This window comes from Cyprinus carpio, chromosome B19 (assembly GCF_018340385.1).
Source record: "Cyprinus carpio isolate SPL01 chromosome B19, ASM1834038v1, whole genome shotgun sequence".
NCBI lineage: Eukaryota > Metazoa > Chordata > Actinopteri > Cypriniformes > Cyprinidae > Cyprinus > Cyprinus carpio.
This window is the reverse complement of record NC_056615.1, coordinates 9,891,736-9,910,198: the sequence shown is the minus strand read 5'-3', so window position 1 is coordinate 9,910,198 and position 18,463 is coordinate 9,891,736. Positions and strand designations below refer to the sequence as shown.

At 39.1% G+C, this 18,463-nt stretch overlaps 1 protein-coding gene across 1 annotated transcript; it reads left to right on the top strand.

The window, feature by feature from the left end:
* Positions 1-214: 214 nt before the first annotated feature.
* On the top strand, positions 215-17,862 carry LOC109107029 (zinc finger and BTB domain-containing protein 10-like). Its single transcript, XM_042745786.1, has 4 exons — positions 215-893; positions 6,815-7,736; positions 13,649-13,824; positions 15,003-17,862. The coding sequence occupies exons 1-4, from the start codon at positions 249-251 to the stop codon at positions 15,300-15,302; spliced, it is 2,043 nt and encodes a 680-aa protein (XP_042601720.1). The 5' UTR covers positions 215-248; the 3' UTR covers positions 15,303-17,862.
* Positions 17,863-18,463: the final 601 nt, after the last annotated feature.

The following is an 18,463-nucleotide window of genomic DNA, read 5'->3' as shown; positions in this document are numbered from 1 at the left end:
ACCGAGATGCATTGTGGGGGAAGTCGTTGCCATTCGACCTCTGCGGGGCCTGCGCGGACGCAGACAGAACCCTCAAATTCATTATGCCTTTAAAACCCCTATTTATTTCCGCATAACCTACATACTCTCACCAGGAGGCCGGAGCGCAGGAAAACGGCTCGTTTCATGCGGAATACTTTATTTAAGAGAGCCGCGATCGGATTTTTTGTTTTGTTGAGAAAGTGTAGATTGTTATTTATTTGACGAAAATGTCCGGAGAGCGAAACCGCAGGTCGCTGGCTTTCCGAGGAGGTGGATTAGCCGTCACCGGTGCCAGCGCCGTCGGAGGCAACAGCTGTGAGGCCCCGGTCAGTCAAGACCGACATCTGAACGGGAACAGAGCGGATCAAGAGGACGACAGGGATCTGGGGGCGAAAGGACCATCGCTGGGGACAGTCGAGGGCGGGGGGTCCGTGAGCGACAGCACGGAGCCCGAGGAGGACGAAGACCCGGAAGGGGGCAGTTGGACAGCGGGGAAAGATCATGACAGAGGCGCTTCAAACAGCGTAATGGTGAAACCCGAGGGCTGTAAGTGGGCGACTGGCAACGGCGTGAACCGGGAGGACTGTAGCGCGGGGGAGGCGGAGGAAGCGGCCGCTAGCAAGCCGCTGCTGAAGATGAGACCTCAGACGCTGCTGCTCCAGAAACACTCGCTCTTCCAAGCCTCCTGGCTGCAGGAGTTTCCCTGGCTCAAATTCAGCCAGGAAACAGGGCTGATGTCTTGTTCCTGGTGCCATAACATCGCCACCAACAACAGCGACGAGCTGGTGAAAGGCAGCCGGAATTACAAGCGGGCCTTGCTGCTGAGACATCACCTGTCCTCGGAGCACGGCAGGAATGACCCGACCAGACAGGTACGTCCACACTGCGCTATAACGGGGACGGGGACACTCGGATACGCGACGGAGCAGACCCAGGCAGTGCTGTTCGGTGTGTAGTTAACAAATATCGACGTTTTCCCGGCTATTTAGGAGCGGGAATGCTGTTTTTAAAGCCGTTTAGCGAGCTAACAGGTCTGTTAGCTGTAGACTCCGGTAGAGACTTAGCATGTGTGCGCTAACTGGATCAGCGCTGTCAGTCGGTGAGCTGAGCTTAAGACCCTCGAATAACGTAGATGTTTTTAAGCTTAAAATCGATTCTCGGTGTTTTTACGGTCTTTTGAGACCTTATAGAAACTTCGCCGCCGATTATAGATGGGTTGTCGCGTTTTATAATTCTTTATTTACATGATTTGGAATCGGATATTTATTATTAAACAGGCCAAATGTATCATAAAGTGAGATCGTGTCTCAAAAGGTATGTCCTCGTTTCCTGCACCGCATTGTAATTATCAACCCTGGTTGTCATGGTTACTAACCTGATTGCCTACAGAGGTCACAAAATGGCAAGGGTTTAATCCTGCTACCTTTGGGGAGCCGCACCCCTTCCCAACCCCCTCGCTGTAAAAAGTGACCTCTGGCACATCTCACCCTCCCCTTTTAGGGCACCTAAATTAGAGGCATTGTGTTAGGTTACTCCCCAAGATCCATAGATAGTGTGTGTGACTTGCTACACTGGGTCAGAGTGAATTATGTCGCCTGTAAAGACAGCAATGCCTGATATGTGCAGACCACTGCAACGAGCAGAACAAGATTAGGCTTGAATAAATCATATCAGCAGCTGAGAAACACTTTTGTGAGATAATGCACTGTAATAGTGAAATGTAATTTGTATTTGATACTTCTGCATTCTGTATCCAAAGGAACCGTGCAATGCCAAGACATGTCGGTTAAGATAAATGCTTATTGATTTTTTTTTTTTTTTAATGCTTTTGATTCCCTGTCCATTATCAAGCCACAAAATGATTGATTTATGCACTAAATCATATCTGTTGTTGTCCAGATGATGTTGTGTTACTGGTTCGCCAGTAAAATCCCGTAGGATTGTGTGGTATGATAATGTCCAGTCTAATCAGGGTGACACAAAGTGTGCCACTAACTCAATTTATACCCCTCACTAATTAGGAAGGAAAGGAGGAGGAGAGATTACCACCGCCTCCCTAGCAACAGAGGGGTTAAGACGCTACAGAAGATCGGTTACGCTTTCCTGTTCAATCACTTTCCTCTGTCAATCAACCTTTTTATAATACTTAGCTTTTTTTGTATAACTATATGTAGTGTAATATATGGAGTAAATGTGCTATGCTACATTTATTTTCTATATATAATCTAGTATTTGTGATTTAGTACACTCTTAAAAATAAAGGTGTTTGTGTGAAAAAGGGCGGTTTTCACAGTGATGCCATATAGAGGAACCATTTTGGGTTTTCCAAAAAACTCTCAGTGAACAGTTATGAAAATAAGTGTTTTTTCATAGTGTGAAGAATATTTTAATATAAGCTTTTCCAACTTTAAAGAACATTTTGGTCCCATGCAGTTTAGGTTCCTTACTGGCATCGATGGTTAAATGAAGATCCTTTAACATCCATGGAACCATTTCAGTGTTGAAAAGGTTCTCCATAATGGAAAAGATTATTAAAACGTTCTTGACACTAAGGTTCTTTTCAAAACTGATCACTGAAAGGTTCTTTTTTTGAACTAAAAACGGTTCTACTATAGCATCGCCGCGAAAACCCCCTTTATTTTTAAGACTGTGGATGTTAAAGGTTATTGATGGAATCATTGATGCCAATAAAGAATCATTTTTAAAAGTGATTTTGTCATTGACATCTCAGCAATAAGAGTAGAGGACATCTAGATCACGAGATTGTGGAAGAACAGTATCTGTCTTAAAGAAGCCTAATTGGGTGAAACATTAGGACGGCTGCTGTCTGAGTAAAGAAAGGCTGTTCTGATAGCCAATTTCATAATTGTGATCTATTATGTTCTTTAGTGCAGCAACTGTCCGTAATAATTTGCTAGATTTCTTCACTGGTCCATATCAAACTACTCTAATTGAATTACGCCTAAAGAAGGGTATCTGGGTTGCCTCACTCTCAAGACTAGACTTCGCTCTCAAAGTATTTGCCCTGTGTTGCTGTGAATAATTAGTGAGCCGCAATGAAGGCGAGGGTCTCCACCCGTGTACTGTCTGCCACTGTGAGATATGTGTGTATTGGGGGGGCTGTTGTGTTGTTGGTGCTGGTGGGGGAGAATTCCCTGGAATTTTGTATCGATGAGCCCTGCTCTTTGTTGGGAGGCCCAGATCCTGGCATTCCCCTCCCACACCTTGGGTCAAGCACACTGCTGCATTGTTCATGCATCTGGATGAGGGGACCAGGCGCTGGCCTCAGGGGCCGGGATAGCTCAGGAAGACTATGCGCAAGGAAAACAAAACCGCTGTCCCTGTTGTCTGAGGCACAATGTCCCCCTAACGTGCCACTTGTGTAGTGTATTCTCACCGTGGCCCTGGTAGGTGATAAAGGCAAGGCTCTCTGTTGCTGAAGGCTATGTGTTTAAATTTTGGGGAGCTATTGTTGGTTTACAGTGAATGGAACATGTTGGAAGTGTACAATAGAGTAATGGGTGTTGGCAACTCATCGCCTGAAGAGCTTTAGGCGACTGTCTGTTCAACTGCAGCGCAGGAGAAGGGCAGCGGTATTGGTGGTGGTTGTATAATGTTCCCGTTTCGCATCAAAATGAAAGTCTGGGGTGGGAAACCAGAGAGAGAAACCACAGCAAGTTTCGTGTGCAACACGTTTTAATCCGAAAACACACTGTTTCCTATTTTCTTTGATGTCAAATTCTGAACGATACTTTTTTTTTCTTCTATATACACTACCATTAAAAGGTTTGGGTCGGTAAAAATTGTAAAATGTTTTTGAAGAAGATTTTTCGATTAGAAGTACAGTAAAACAATATTTTTTTTATTTTAAAATGTAATTTTTTCTTATGATGGAAAAGCTGCATTTTCAGCAGCCATTACTCTTGTCTTCAGTGTCACATGATCCTTTAGAAATCATTCTAATATGCTGATTTGCAGCTCAATCAGCATTTTTTAATTATCATACAATACATTTTTATTATCAACAGTTATTGTTGAAAACAGTTGTGCTGCTTAATATTTTTGCGGAAACCGTGCTGCACATTTTTTTTACAAGATGCTTTGGTGAATAAAAAATTCAAAAGAACAGAATTTATTTGAAAAGTAAATCTTTTGAAACATTCTAAATGGTCTTTTCTGACACTTTTAAAGAATTTAATGCATTCTTTCTAAATAAAAGTAGGCCCTCTTTAATTCTTACTAATCCACAACCTTACAACAGTGGTGTAAATGAAATCCAAACATGTCAGCTTTTATGAGTAAAAAAAAAAATATGTCTGAGAAACACAGTTAGCATCAACCGTATGACATCATAATTTTGGCATTTATAGATATTGTAAAAGTAATGTCTTTTCCTTTCGTTGTTTGGTTGTACAGTTTGCACAGGCTGAATGGCTTACAAAAAGAGGGCACAACTGACCTAGCAGCACAACTGTAGACAGTAACAATAACAAACATTCAATTAAGAAAAAGACTATGCCAAATGTCAAACTGTCACCACAGACTCATTTTGACAGGGTTTAATGGGGGGAATCTTCGAAAAACATCTGTTCTCTTGCATACATTTACACGTGGCACATCTGGAGAAAGGATGAATTGTGTGTGAGTTTACATGAGAGAACGAAAGAGAGAGAAAGAAAAAGAGGTTAATTCTGGGCTAGCATGTCCTGACACCCGCTTTCGACTGACGACTGCCACCTCATCTGTCCTCTCTCCATAGCTTGACTTGGCCCACAGTCAGGATCTCTCTGGATAGACAGAGGCGAATAATAGTGGGGACATTGTGACACCAAACGGACGTTCATTCTTGTCTAACACCCCTGGTTCTCCAACTCGTCCTCATTCTTCAAACCTGCTCTTCACTAGGTCTGTCTGAACTCAGCAGTGCTGCCATTTAGACTCCATTTTATTTTCTTTATTTTAAAGTTGTTTACAAAAAAAGAAAGAAAATTCTTCCAAAATTTACTCATTAAAATTCTATGCACCCTCATGTCATTCCATACATTAGTATAACCCAAAAGGAGATTTTGAAGAATTAAGAATTGTTCTTTTTACTACAGCTCTCATTCATGCTTGTCACATCTTTTTAATCTAAGAAATACACAAAAAGTGGTTTTCAAACCGGTTTCTCAAACACGCCCATGTCTTCCATTGTTTGTCAAACAGATCCCAAACAGGTCCTATCCCAAACTCGTACCATCGGTTGAATCAGTGTTGCTGGTCGGGATGCTTAAACAGGGAAATGTTATGAAAGTGCCACTGAGTTACTGTGTTTACACAAAAAAAATTACACATGCAAACTTTAAATTTGAGTTTTTTCCTCACACGCAGCTATAATGTGACTTTAGAAGCCTTGGGATACCCTGCAAATCATATGGACTACTTTTAAGGTGTCATTTTAGCAGTTGGACAGTTCCTAATCATTTAGAGGTGTGGGTTCAGTAAGATATTTATTAAACAAAAATGTACTTTTATTCAGTAAGAACACATTAAATTGATCAAAAGTGACAGTGAGGACATTCATAATGTTACAAACGATTTCTATTTCAAAGAGGCCTACAGTTCCCACAAAAATTATAAACCGCACAGGCTGTTGTCAACATTGATAATAATAAGAAATGTTTATTGAGCAGCAAATCCGCATATTATGATGATTTCTGAAGGATCATGTGACACTGAAGACCATAATGATGCTGGAAATTCAGCTTTGCCACTCACAGGAATAAATTAAATTTTAAAATAATTTATTTTGTAATAATATTTCACAGTATTACTGTTGTTACTGTATTTTTAAAAGAGACGTCTTTTAAACACATGAAAAATCTTACTTGCCCAACACTTCATTATATTGCAAAGAGCAGCGTGAACATTTTTTCAGAATATATATATATATTTTTTTTTGTGTGTGTATTCAAATGAGTTGTACAGGTTTTAAACAACTTGAGAGTGAGTAAAATATGACAGGATTTTATTCCAGCCCTGGTTTTGTAATTCCAGCTGTTTTTCTAAGTCTTTTGCAACCCTCACCAGTAAGTGTGCTAGGGAATTGTAAGTGCTTTCTTCACAAAGCTTCAGTGTAGCACTAAAGCAGCAATAGTGAACAATGAGCCTGGAGGAAAGGACTGGCATTGTGTGGAGAAATGGGGCTGCACTCTCTCTCTCTCTCTCTCTCTCTCTCTCTCTCTCTCTTGCTTTCTGAGTACTGGTTGGGCCTGCTGTAGCTGGATCAGGCTACAGTAATAACCCCATCTACCAGGACAAGCCCAGCAGTGTGGAGGAGGGGGGCTGGGAAGGCCTCCTCCCTGAGAAATAGATTTAATCTAAATTACTCCAGCAAAAAACCCAGCTGTGTAGTAGGAGGGGAAAAAATGTAGGGTGGTATAAATTTCTGCATGGATTAGGAGATCTGCTTTGCAATCCAGAAGTATATTTTGTAGATTCACTCCCATTGGTAGGTACCAGCTGGTTCTTTCTCTTTCTCTCTCTCTTAATTGTGAGAGCAGATGATGGAGACTGATGGTGGGATGGGATAATGGCCAAATATTTCTCATCTTAAAGAGCATTAACAAGGGCGCAGAGATTGCATCCTGTGAGCTGGGGGTTTACCGCTGCTATAGTTCCCACAGTTCTGCAGCTTTTGAGCCTGTTCAACCAGTTCCCTAGTCAAAGTTGTCACCGTACACCTGCCCTTCACCTTATATTTACACTGTAGACTAATGCTGATTGTCATTTTTGTTTGTTGTCACTCCACTAGGAGATGGAAAGGCCAGAGGACGCGGAGAGCCCGGAGGTGGAGGACTATAGAAACAAGCCCAATGAGAACTCGTACTGCTACCAGCTGCTGCAGGAGCTGGACAAGCAGCGCAAGAGCGGCATCCTCTGCGACGTCAACATCGTAGTGGGCGACCAGGTGTTCAAGGCACACAAGAACATCCTGGTTGCTGGGAGCCGCTACTTCAAGACCCTCTACTGTCTGACGAAGAGCGAGAACTGCGACCAAACTACTATCACGCACTTGGATGTGGCCGCCGTGCAGGGCTTCTCCGTCATCCTGGACTTCCTGTACTCCGGCAACCTCTTGCTCACCAGCCAGAATGCCATTGAGGTGATGTCCGTGGCGAGTTACCTCCAGATGACCGAGGTGGTCCAGTCCTGTCGCGCCTTCATCAAAGACGCCCTCAACATCAGCATCAAGCAGGAAGCCCCTGATTCTGTGGTGGTCGACTACAACAAGCGGCGGACGGTGGCGAAAGACTGCCAGAGTGCCGACAAGAAGCCCAGCAACTTCTGGGCCACCAGCATCCTGTCCAAGCTGTCCATCAAGGCCAGTGGGCAAGTGAAGGATGAACCCAGTGATATAGAGGTGTCCGGTGGAGAAGGCTGCGCTTTGGGAAGCTCTGGTTGGGGCGGAGAGAACTCGTCAGAGTCTACAGAGATGGAGCCACGGGGTCCGGGGCCGGTGTTCATCTGGAACGAGCCGCATCCCGGCACTGGGGTTACCATCAAGAGAGAAGCGCATCCTGAGCCGGGCAGCGGAAGGCGGAAAAAACAGACCGCCAAGCGCTTCGTCTACAACATCCCACCTGAGCCGGAAGAGGGTTTTGACGAGGGCATGTTCATCCAACCGTCTGCCTCCTACACCAGAGAGAACTTCTCTTACCTCTCAGAGAATGCCGGTACGTTACCCATCATGCCTTTCTCTTCTGTTCAGGCGTCATAATGGCTCTTCAAACCATCAGTCATAACCAATTTATGTGTCACTAAAAACACACCCAACAAGTTTAAAAAAAAAAAATGTTTTCATTTCCTTGTGTGTTGGAAGTGTATTGAGCTCTTTCAGGTCGTTGGGAGTTTGGTTATTTGAATAATGTTGCCGCCCTGTTATGTAGACTCATCAGCATACTTCAGTGCTGTCATTAGGGTTTGTCATGTATGACATTGGTGTCTTTGACACCTCTTTCTCACACTCACACAAAGGCTAGTATGCATTACTGTGAAGCCTTTGGTAGTAGTATAATCAGTGTTTGTCAGAGGCAGAATACACAGCCTTGAGGAAGAAAAGGATGTGACGTGTGGCCAAGTATGGTGGCCTATACTTGCACTTTGTGCTCTGCTTTTAATCCATCTAAGTGCACACACACAGCAGTGAATAGTAAACACACACACCCAGAGCAGTGGGCAGCCATTTTTGCTGTGGTGCCCGGGGAGCAGTTCAGGGTTCGGTCTCACCTCAGTCGTGTTATTGTGGGTATGAGAGAGCGCTGATCATTCTCTCCCACCACCTGCAATCCCTGCCGGCCCTGAAACTCAAACCTGCGACCTTTGGGTTACAAGTCAGACTCTCTAACCATTAGGCCACGACTGCCTCTAGGAAGAGGTCATGCCATGTTCCAAATGGCAAGTTATCGTACTACTAGCACTGTTTGTGAATTTGATATGCTGAGTACATACTGTGCAAATTATTAGCATGCAAATAGACAAGAACTTTACCTTCAACTGTAAAGTTCCATACAAGTTGATTAGAAAAATGGCTTATATTTGGGAATGCGATTAGATCTTAGGTTGTTTACATTGATTTGAATGTGGTTATGCAACGTCTAACATGTTGTGGACTGTATTAAAAACAGCATGCTGTATACAGTATGTAAATTTCTAGAGGGCCTTATCAAAGCCTGCATATATACTGAAACATATTTCCTGAAATGTATTAAGTTTTTTACATTTATTTGAGCTTAAATCAAAACAATATTTATGATATAGATCAAGTCCGATTTTATTGTTGATTTGAAGCATGTTATTTGAATGTGATATTGGCAACACAAGTCAACATTAAAATCAAATTAACCTTTTTGCATCATTAATAATTAATGGTCAGTTTCAAGACAAATATAATATTTCTTAACATGTATTAATCAATCTTTTATCAAAAAATTTAACTTTTCACGATCAATCCATATTCCCATCGTACATTTCTTTTTCGACATTATATCGTTTCCATACACTCAAGATGAATTTTATCCTAGTTTCTACAGCTTGCACACTGCAGCTGTTGATTTTCCTCTGTTTTGTAACTCTAAACTTTTTTCCACTCAGCTGATGTACAAAACGTTACCTGATATGTTGTTACATCTTTTATTTTCAAGCAGGAAAATAAATGTGCTAAATACTAAATAATATTATGAAAGCACGATCTCACCCACGTGCACACACATACACATCTAAACCTTTAGCTGTGGCAGTTGGCCAACCATGGTCTCGCATCATGATTGCTTGTCCTCAGGCCCTGTGCAGCTCAAGGCTGCAAGACCATCTTCTCTTTTTAATTAGAGTCGCCAGTCCGTGTTCTTCTGCCCTTATTAAGGGAGTCTGCCCTCCCTTCGCCTCATACCACAAAAACCTGCGTAATCTCTAGCCTGCCGAGCTGTCATGCTTCTAACTCTGCCCCCATTAAGAAGAGCAGCGCGTGGTATAGTATCATGCCTTAAGTGACGCAGTTCTGAGAAGAGGCTTTCTCTCGCCATCATCGACTCCTCTAATGCAGGATAATGAAGTAAAGCGGGGGAAACGTTCTACCCTCAGGCTTCCTAAACGCCCTCAAATGCACTTAGCTCATATTCCTGAGGGCACTTAAATCTGCCGAGTTGACAGCTCACACCTGCAAGGCATGTGTGTGTCGCTGTGTTTGCCTGCACATGCCTACATATGCTTGCGTACTCGCCTGTGTACTTGCGTCTATGTTGACTACCCACTTCCTTTTTCACACATTGGGCTTTTTTCGTGAAAGGGAATGTTGCTTATTGCTTAAAACCTGTAGGTTTATTACGTAGATATAGCATGATTACTTCTAAAAAAAAATAAAAAATACAATTATTTAAATTTTATACATAATGTATTTCAATAACAAACTATTAATTTCAACTTTTGAAACAATTTGTAATATGTAATTAAACTTTTTTATAAGCACTTGTAGTGTATAAACATGTAACATTTATAATAATTCTGTTATAAAAATTACGGGTAGCTCTGCCCACTGAGAAGTCTCATTGTTTTGCTTTGTTTATATCCAGATATCTCTACATTAGATATTAGCTGCAGTTATGTCACATATTGTTATATTAGTATTTCTTCTATACTACTTTATAGGATTTAGTAATAATTAGAATTAATTAGAATTGGCTTTTATTTTTGCACACTCTCAGGAAATAAATGTACAAAAGCTGTCACTGGGGTGGTACCTTTTCAAATGGTACACCTTTGTACCCCAAAAGTCCATATCAGTACCATAAATGTACAAATTAGTACCTAAAAGATACAAAATTTAGATATTTTAAATTAGATTTAATCTTATTTAAATTTTTAGCAATTTTAGTACTTAAAATGATTTCATTTTTTGTCACAACAAAAATATTTCTATTTTCCGTTTAGGTTTAAGTATAAATAAAATGTAAATATTAGATGGGGGGGGGGGTATTTTAGCTTTATTTCAATTAACATAAATACAATTACTACTAGTTTGTTTTAATTACTTTTTAATTTTAACTTATTTCTTTTAGTCGCCAAGGCAGCATTTAAATTTTTTTAAGTTTTTAAAGTTTTTATTTTTGTCTAATATTTTTTTTATTTCAGCTTTATTCCAATTATTATTATTATTATTAATATTAATAATAATAATACTTTTTTTATCTCTTTCAGTTTTAGTAATTTTAGTACTTCAACATTTATTTTTAGTACTTAAGATTTATTTCAGTTAGTTGCCAAGGAAGCATTTCAAATTTTTAATTAGAAATGTTAAATATTTATAACATTTTAATGAATAATTTTTTAATAAAAGTTTTAATTTATGTCTAATTTTTATATTTTATTTCACTTGAATATACATTTGATATTTTTTTTCTATTAATTATAATAGTTTTAGTTAACAACACTGATGTCATGTCATGTATCATTTTCACTTTAGGTGTGAACAGACAAATTACTTTTAGATAAAACTTGTTGCGCTTGGATGAGTTCTGTCTGTTCTATCTCACACATCACACAGCAGGATCCGTCACCATAAATGCTTGAGTTCTTTCCAAACAGGACAGTTGAATTGTTGATTTTCAGCAGTGACACACACACATGCGCACACACACTACCCCCGATTCCCTCTTCCGAGGTTCAGCGCTGCCAGGGGCCGTCCCGCCCTAATCCTGCTAATGCAGCCCAACTATCTCTGCCATTCCAAATATTGACCCAGGCAGAGTGGACCCACTGCAGAGGTACTTACAATGGGATCTGACGGCTTTGGCCTGCCTGCCTGCTAATCCACAGCGTGTAAGATGATCCACTGTTAGGGCTTCTCCCATATATTTACACATCATATCTCCTCCGCACACCCATACACACACACACACATATTTACAGTTGCTGCTTTACGCAAAGTCATGATCATTACAAATAGACGCACATGGTGTGAAATTATCAAGGATTTATCCCTGATGTATGAGAGCGTACAGTGAAGGCCTGTTCACACTAAAAACGATAACTACATTAGCGTCCACACCACACAGAATAACCTTATTATAAGCATGCTGAAGTATGGTCGTCTACTATTTTAAATGCTCAAGCTCTTTAAAGCAGGATGCATTTTGATTGGCTGATGATGTTCATATTGTTCATCAACCGGAATAAAATATTCTAAAAGAGATTCCACTGATATTGTTCTTCTGTCATTGTAGTTGAGGTATGGACTGTGCTATACTTTTAAAATTTTGAACAATTTTTAAAACTATGCCTTAATCGTTATAATTATTGTCCTTGTGAATGGGCTTTAAAGGGATAGTTCACCCAAAAAATGAATATTCTGCAGTTAATTACTCACCATCATATTATTCCAAACCCGACCTTCATTCATCTTCAGAACACACACTTCTGTGAGCTTTCTGACCCTGCATAGACAGCAACGAAACTACCACGTTTAAGGCCCAGAAGGGTAGTGAGGACATTGATAAAATAGTCCGTGTGACATCAAGAATTGTTCAGTGAAGTCGTTATTTTTGTTTTCTTTGTGAACAAAAAGTATTCTCGTAGCTTCATAAAGTTACAGTTGAACCCCTGATGTCACGTGGATTATTTTAACAATGTACTTACTACCTTTCTGGGCCTTGAACGTGTCAGTTGTGTTGCTGTCTATGCAGGGTCAGAAAGCTCTCTGATTTCATCAAAAATATCTTTTTTTATAAATTTATGTTCTGAAGATGAACAAAGGTCTTACGGATTTGGAACGACATGAGGGTGAGTAATTAATTGCAGATTTTTCATTTTTGGATGAACTGTCCCTTTAAGGCTGGAAAGTACAGCAACATTATTGAATACCTCACCAGTGTGTTGCAAACATCAGTACTCAGAGGGAGGGATTGTTTTCTTCAAATGTAGTTATTTCGTTCGTGCTCATGCCTGCAAACACGTACTTGCATTTAGTAACTTTTTGGACATCAGGGATGTGTAGCTACTAGCTATAAGCATTCAAGTACTTGCGTAACTGAGTATATTTCAGGCCTAAGAGGCAATGCAGTGTTTCCTTAGGGGGTTGAGGTTAGTCTTAGCACTTACAGGGTTGGGTCACATAAAACCTTGAGCCCACTTACCACCAATCTCTCAGATCTGGCAAAGCATGGCTCGTCCAGCCTACTGCGAGATTCCCAGCGAGAAGAGTCTCGCCAGAATTGCGCAGTCTTATGACTCAGCCCTTGCCATTGAGAATCCAAGTTAACCGTTAACCATTTTAAGTACCAGCAAGCCTGTAGTAACAGATTGAACTTTAATTTCAAGCCTTTTGACTCAAACGAACGGCACAGCTGCTGTCAGGCCTTCTTTAGCCCGCAAGGTGGTGTTTAGAGCCTCGATTGAATTTGCAGGTGATCTGGCTCTCGTCACCCCCTTGGAAACCTGCTTGACGACCCTTTGTTTTGCCCATTTTGGCTCAAACAAAGCTGGATCCCACCCCCCAATCCCACATGCTGTAGTACAGGCAGCTCCGGTCTAATTGTCACAAGACACTGCTCCAAAGAGAGCTTGAGTGTTGGGATGAATATTTTCAGAAGCATAAAGCAGAGATTGCAATTTATACACACTATACAGTAGTTTCTCCCAGATAAACAATTAGGCTGTTTCTGAATGTATCTTTGTGGAGAGGAAGGAAAGAGTTCTTGCGTTTTATACAGCTTGTTTATCAGTATAAAATCACATTAGACTAATATAGTTATGGCTTCTGGCATGTGGTTTCCATAGCAACTAGCACACTTTCACAGCATTTTTTTTTTGTTTTGTTTTTTTATGTGAGGGTGACATACAAGCAGACACACGACATGTGAGGAAACATACAAGCGCTTATACACGCTAATTTTCTCTCTTAAGCCACACAAAGCCACTTTTTGCACGTCACGTGTCACAAAACTGACAATTGGAGCTGATAACGCAAATGGAGAAAAATTCTGCCTCTGACAAGATGAGCTGCATCTGCTGGCTTGGCAGATCTCATGCTGAATTGTTTGTATCTCAGGAACCGGTGTGAAAAGTGCTGAGAATCTGTTTGTGTGGTTTCTCCTAGGCGAAGCGCCTGAAAACGCCCTCAATAAGCTGAAGTGTCCCCACTGTAACTACATTGCCAAGCACCGGCGAACACTAAAGAGACACTTGATCATCCACTCGGGCGTGCGTTCCTTCAGCTGCGACATCTGCGGGAAGCTGTTCACTCGCCGAGAACACGTCAAGAGACATTCCCTGGTAAGACAGAAGCACAAGTGTTTATAGTGTTTAAAAACATTTCACCCTAACATCTATAGAATCGTTTTTTTCGAGAAAACAAAGCATATTTTTAAACCACTACGTACCTTTTGCATTGGGACAGTTTTCATGACAACGGAGCATATTTTCCTCCATATTTCCCCCCAAATTACATTAATTAATTTGGATGTTTATATTTTAAGCTTTCTAAGCTTTACCTTTTTATATATATATATATATATATTTTTTTTTTTAAGAAATCAGCATACATATCATTTATAAAGTAAACAATTTCATTATTATTAAATAATAATAATTATATGAAATTACACTTATAAATGAATAAATAATATATATTATATATATAAACATTTTAAATCTGTTAATATTAATATTTCTATTGTTGTATATTACATACATTTTAAATATCTTTGTTATAAGGCTGTCACTAACGATTATTTTGGTAATCAAGTAATCGTTTGATTATTCTGATTTTTAATTGAGTAATCGGATAATTATATATATTTTTTTGTTATAAAAATAGACCTAAGTGAACAATAGCTTTTAAGATTACTTAAAATACATATATGATAGCAATGATGCAATAATAATAAGTTCAAGTACAGTATCAAAACCAAGTAATCAGATGGTTTTATTGAAAAACAATGTATTATAAGCTAACTTTACACATTACAAAAAAACCTGCAGAGGGCGCCAACAGCCTGACAGTTTGTCTTTAATATTTGGCCATTTCTTTATGACAGAAATGCTACAGCCAATGTAATTTCTTGAGTATACGGACATCAAAACACAGTGTTTACAGAATGAAGGTTTAAACTTTTTTTTTTTTTTTTTTTTTTTTTTTGAAATCAGTTAGTTTAGAGGTTAGAATATATAATACGGTTATATATTTATTTATGCATATATTTTATTTGCATTACGCTAATGACAATTCCCCAATGGAAATACTTAATTATTATGTTTGCGGTCCTAAAAAAATCTCCTTGCATAATATAATGTCTTATTTATGTCCTTTGATTTTAGACTGACATGATAGACATTCTTGACAGGTTTTACAATATTCACCCACAGCCTGATTTCATTCACAATCTTGCAATGCTCACTAATGTTCTCTTTCTTCTCTCACTAATATCCCTATCCATGACATTCATTTGCAGGTTCACAAAAAGGATAAGAAATACAAGTGTATGGTATGCAAGAAGATCTTCATGTTGGCGGCCAGTGTGGGCATACGGCACGGTTCTCGGCGCTACGGTGTGTGCGTGGAGTGTGCTGACTCCCACCAAGGAACGCAGGAGGGTCTGGAGGGCATGCAGGACCTGGAATTCGCCCGCGATGAAGACTTTGACGAGGCCGGAGAGGGAGACGAGGACATGGAGGCGGAAGGGGAGGAGCCCAATGAGATTGACCAATCCAACTGCGAGGGTGATGCGGGTGCCACCCCCGAGAAGGACTAATTTAGACATAACCTGGTAGAGAAACGAATCAAAATGCAAAGAAAAAAAATAGCTGGGAAACAATCAACAATTCCAAAGTGCTATCAAACCTCTTTGTTGCACGTGAAGTTATGTCAAAGAGATATATAGCTTTGTTAGAGAGGGACTCCGATATTTAAAGATTGCTCTATGTGTCAGAGTCTGGGCCGTGTGCCTGTCAGAGAAAGAGGTATAATGATATATAACAAAAAAAATCAGGTTTTTCTGTGATGTATATTTTTTCTTTTGTAGGGGATGAGGGTGTACAGCGTTTTTTGAGTTATAATAGGCCAATCATATTAAAAGAAATATTAATTATTTAATTTATGAAGAAAGATATTATGGTCTTATGAAAATTATAGAATTAGATTTTTTTTTTTATGTACGTCTGCTTATTTTCAGTTCATAACTGCGCTTCCTGAAAGACCTGATCGTATATTGCTCAAAGAAGAGAAACTCAACAAAGAAGGAGCATTATAGAAATTCCGCTTACAGGAAGATTTCTTTTTTTGTTTTTTCGTGTGTGTATTTCCTTTCTAGGTAAATGTTGTCATGAAATTTTATGAAATATATAAATAGATATATTTTCCTTTTCCCTGCACAAATCTTGGAACCAAAAATCTGTTTTGTGACTCTAATTGACCACAGCCATATTTATGATTAAGTTATACGGGGCTGTTAGATCGTGCCAAGCAGAACGCACACCAAGATTTTTTTTTGCAGGACGCAAAACTACTGAAAATGCTGAGAGAACATAAAGCAGAGAAATATAAATAGAGAAAGAAAGAAAAAAAATGCTCAAATATAAGGGGAATATATTATTGCTAGCTTTATTTGAATCACAGCATCACAGTAACACTTTATAAGCATTTTGTCATTCACTTAAAGCTTGAATTTTGCCAAATGATGGAAACGTTTGGTGCTGTAACGCTTTTATTTTTATTATTATTTTTTAAATACTGGACCTACAAGCTGTATATGATGTTAATAATCGTAAAGCCTACTCAACTCAGTTATACTAATCAGCTTTGTATTTTACACTGTTGCGCTAAGGAGCCTATCAGGTATGCTTTTCTGTTTTTAACGTCTTTTCTATGAAATGCACATACACACACACACACACAAACCATTTGTTGTTGTTAAAACTACTGGCAGTACTTGTACAGATGGAAAGACCTGATGTTCTTGACCCTCCTGAGTTGGTTAGTGGTACTGAGCTTACTTTGAATCACTTGAACGACCTGTGTACCGTTTTTGAAGAATGCAGATGGAAAGAGGTGGTTTGCAATAGACTCCCAAACATTGTTTTGGTCCCCCTGTAACTTTTGCGATCATTTCAGTTTCGTTTATTTGGACTCTGTCGTGTGTCTGCTGAGTGGAAAACACTTTGCTTGTGCTGATGTAGAGCGGAAGGTCTATGGAAGTACATAGACGGGCACTTACTGTTCTGCGTTTGATAATTTCTTATTTCCCCAAAGCCGGTCTGGATGGAAATAAATTGAAACTGTTGTGTTTTATTCCATACTGATCTTTTTTTTTGACATTTCATTATTTAATGCTATATATGTATTGACTCAAATGCAATCAAGACTGTTAATTTTTATTTGTCCTACCAAAATCGTTGTTTAATTGTTAAAGATAATGTATAAGAAAACCAGGTAAATATTTAGTGTAGATCCTTACTTGTGTACGTCATCAGATTTAAATGTTTTTATTCTAAAGTCAATCATTCACGTTACCCTTAGATGCTTGTATTGTTTTATTTGTCCTACCTTTTGAGGTTTTATTTTGTTTTTGTTCATCCATTGTGTTTTTATATTTCATTTTTTAAGAACTATTGTTTGTGGGTTTATTCCTAGGAGCAGGAGTTTCTGTTCATATGCAGTGGATATATTGAAGTGCTATACTGATACAGACATCGTCTATCTTTCCCTTTACTCAAGATGAGAGTGTATTTTAAAAGCTGTATAGAAGATCCTGTTTGTATTGCTTACCTTCAGATCACTGTGGGAGGGATATTATATACATTATATATATATATGAAAGATTATGAAAAATATATATATGTATAGATATTTAATTAGTTGATTTAAATCATGGCACGTCGCTGCAGTTAACCGGTTTAAAACCTCGGCCTGACTTTCACTGTTCTCACCAAACTTCACACTTTCTGTCCACATGTGCACGTTCACCATCATGTCAGTTTATTATTTTTCTTGTTTTGTCTGTGTATCTGTTCAACTCACATTAATGTACTCCTTTGACTTTATGCTGTATATGGACATAACAGACAAAAAAGAAAAAAAAAAACACTACAGATGAAGGTTTTTTTCAGCTGTATTTTGTAAAAGCTGTTTCAAAGATGTATTTTTCAACTCTTACAGTGATGCAAACGGGGCCACCGGCTCACCTCAAACACAAATCAAATCAGGTTATTCTTTTTATGTTTTTTCAAGAATTCAAATGAATACATTTTCCTCCTCTTTCAATTGTACTACTGTTCCTCTATTCTAAATTTTAAAATAAAGCTTTGATATTTCTCTGTGCTGTACTGTCTTATTGCACTAATCAGAGGAAGTTTTGAGGGTGCTCAAGGGGGATCTTTCATATCATGTAATTTATGTATTTGTCAGCATTGACCTTCAAATTTAACATGCTTGTGGATATGCACATTTTTTAGTGCAGTTGTGTAGAGCCTTGTTATATAAACAGAAGTTTCAGAAAAATATTGCAGATAAAGCTCAAAACCACAAGATTAGCAGAGTGGTATGTTTACATAGGTTACACGCATATATATTAACAGTGCAAAGCAATAATAATAATCATTTTATCACAATATTACTGTTTTTGGAGCACCAGAGGCAAACCTCTTTTAAAGTAAATGTGCTCATGCTTGCATATGCACAGTGAATTGACATGAATTAGCATTATTTATATGTAATGTAATACAGATGTGTTTTTCCTGCACTTTGGCACTGAAATCTCAACTTCCTCTAAACGTAAATTTTAGTTTCGGTGTTTATTTGAGAGCCCAGGATGTTCCTCTTCAGGATACAGCAGGACTGATGAGACATGTATGTGATCAAAGAGCATAGACGTCAGTATAAGTTCTTTGACGTGATTCTATATTCAATATTTCATCA

Excerpts from the sequence above, each read along its gene's own strand:
- LOC109107029 (XM_042745786.1), top strand. The coding sequence starts at position 249 with ATGTCCGGAGAGCGAAACCGCAGGTCGCTGGCTTTCCGAGGAGGTGGA. Across the intron at positions 894-6,814 it reads GGAATGACCCGACCAGACAG|GAGATGGAAAGGCCAGAGGA; the intron begins GTACGTCCACAC and ends TCACTCCACTAG. Across the intron at positions 7,737-13,648 it reads TTACCTCTCAGAGAATGCCG|GCGAAGCGCCTGAAAACGCC; the intron begins GTACGTTACCCA and ends GGTTTCTCCTAG.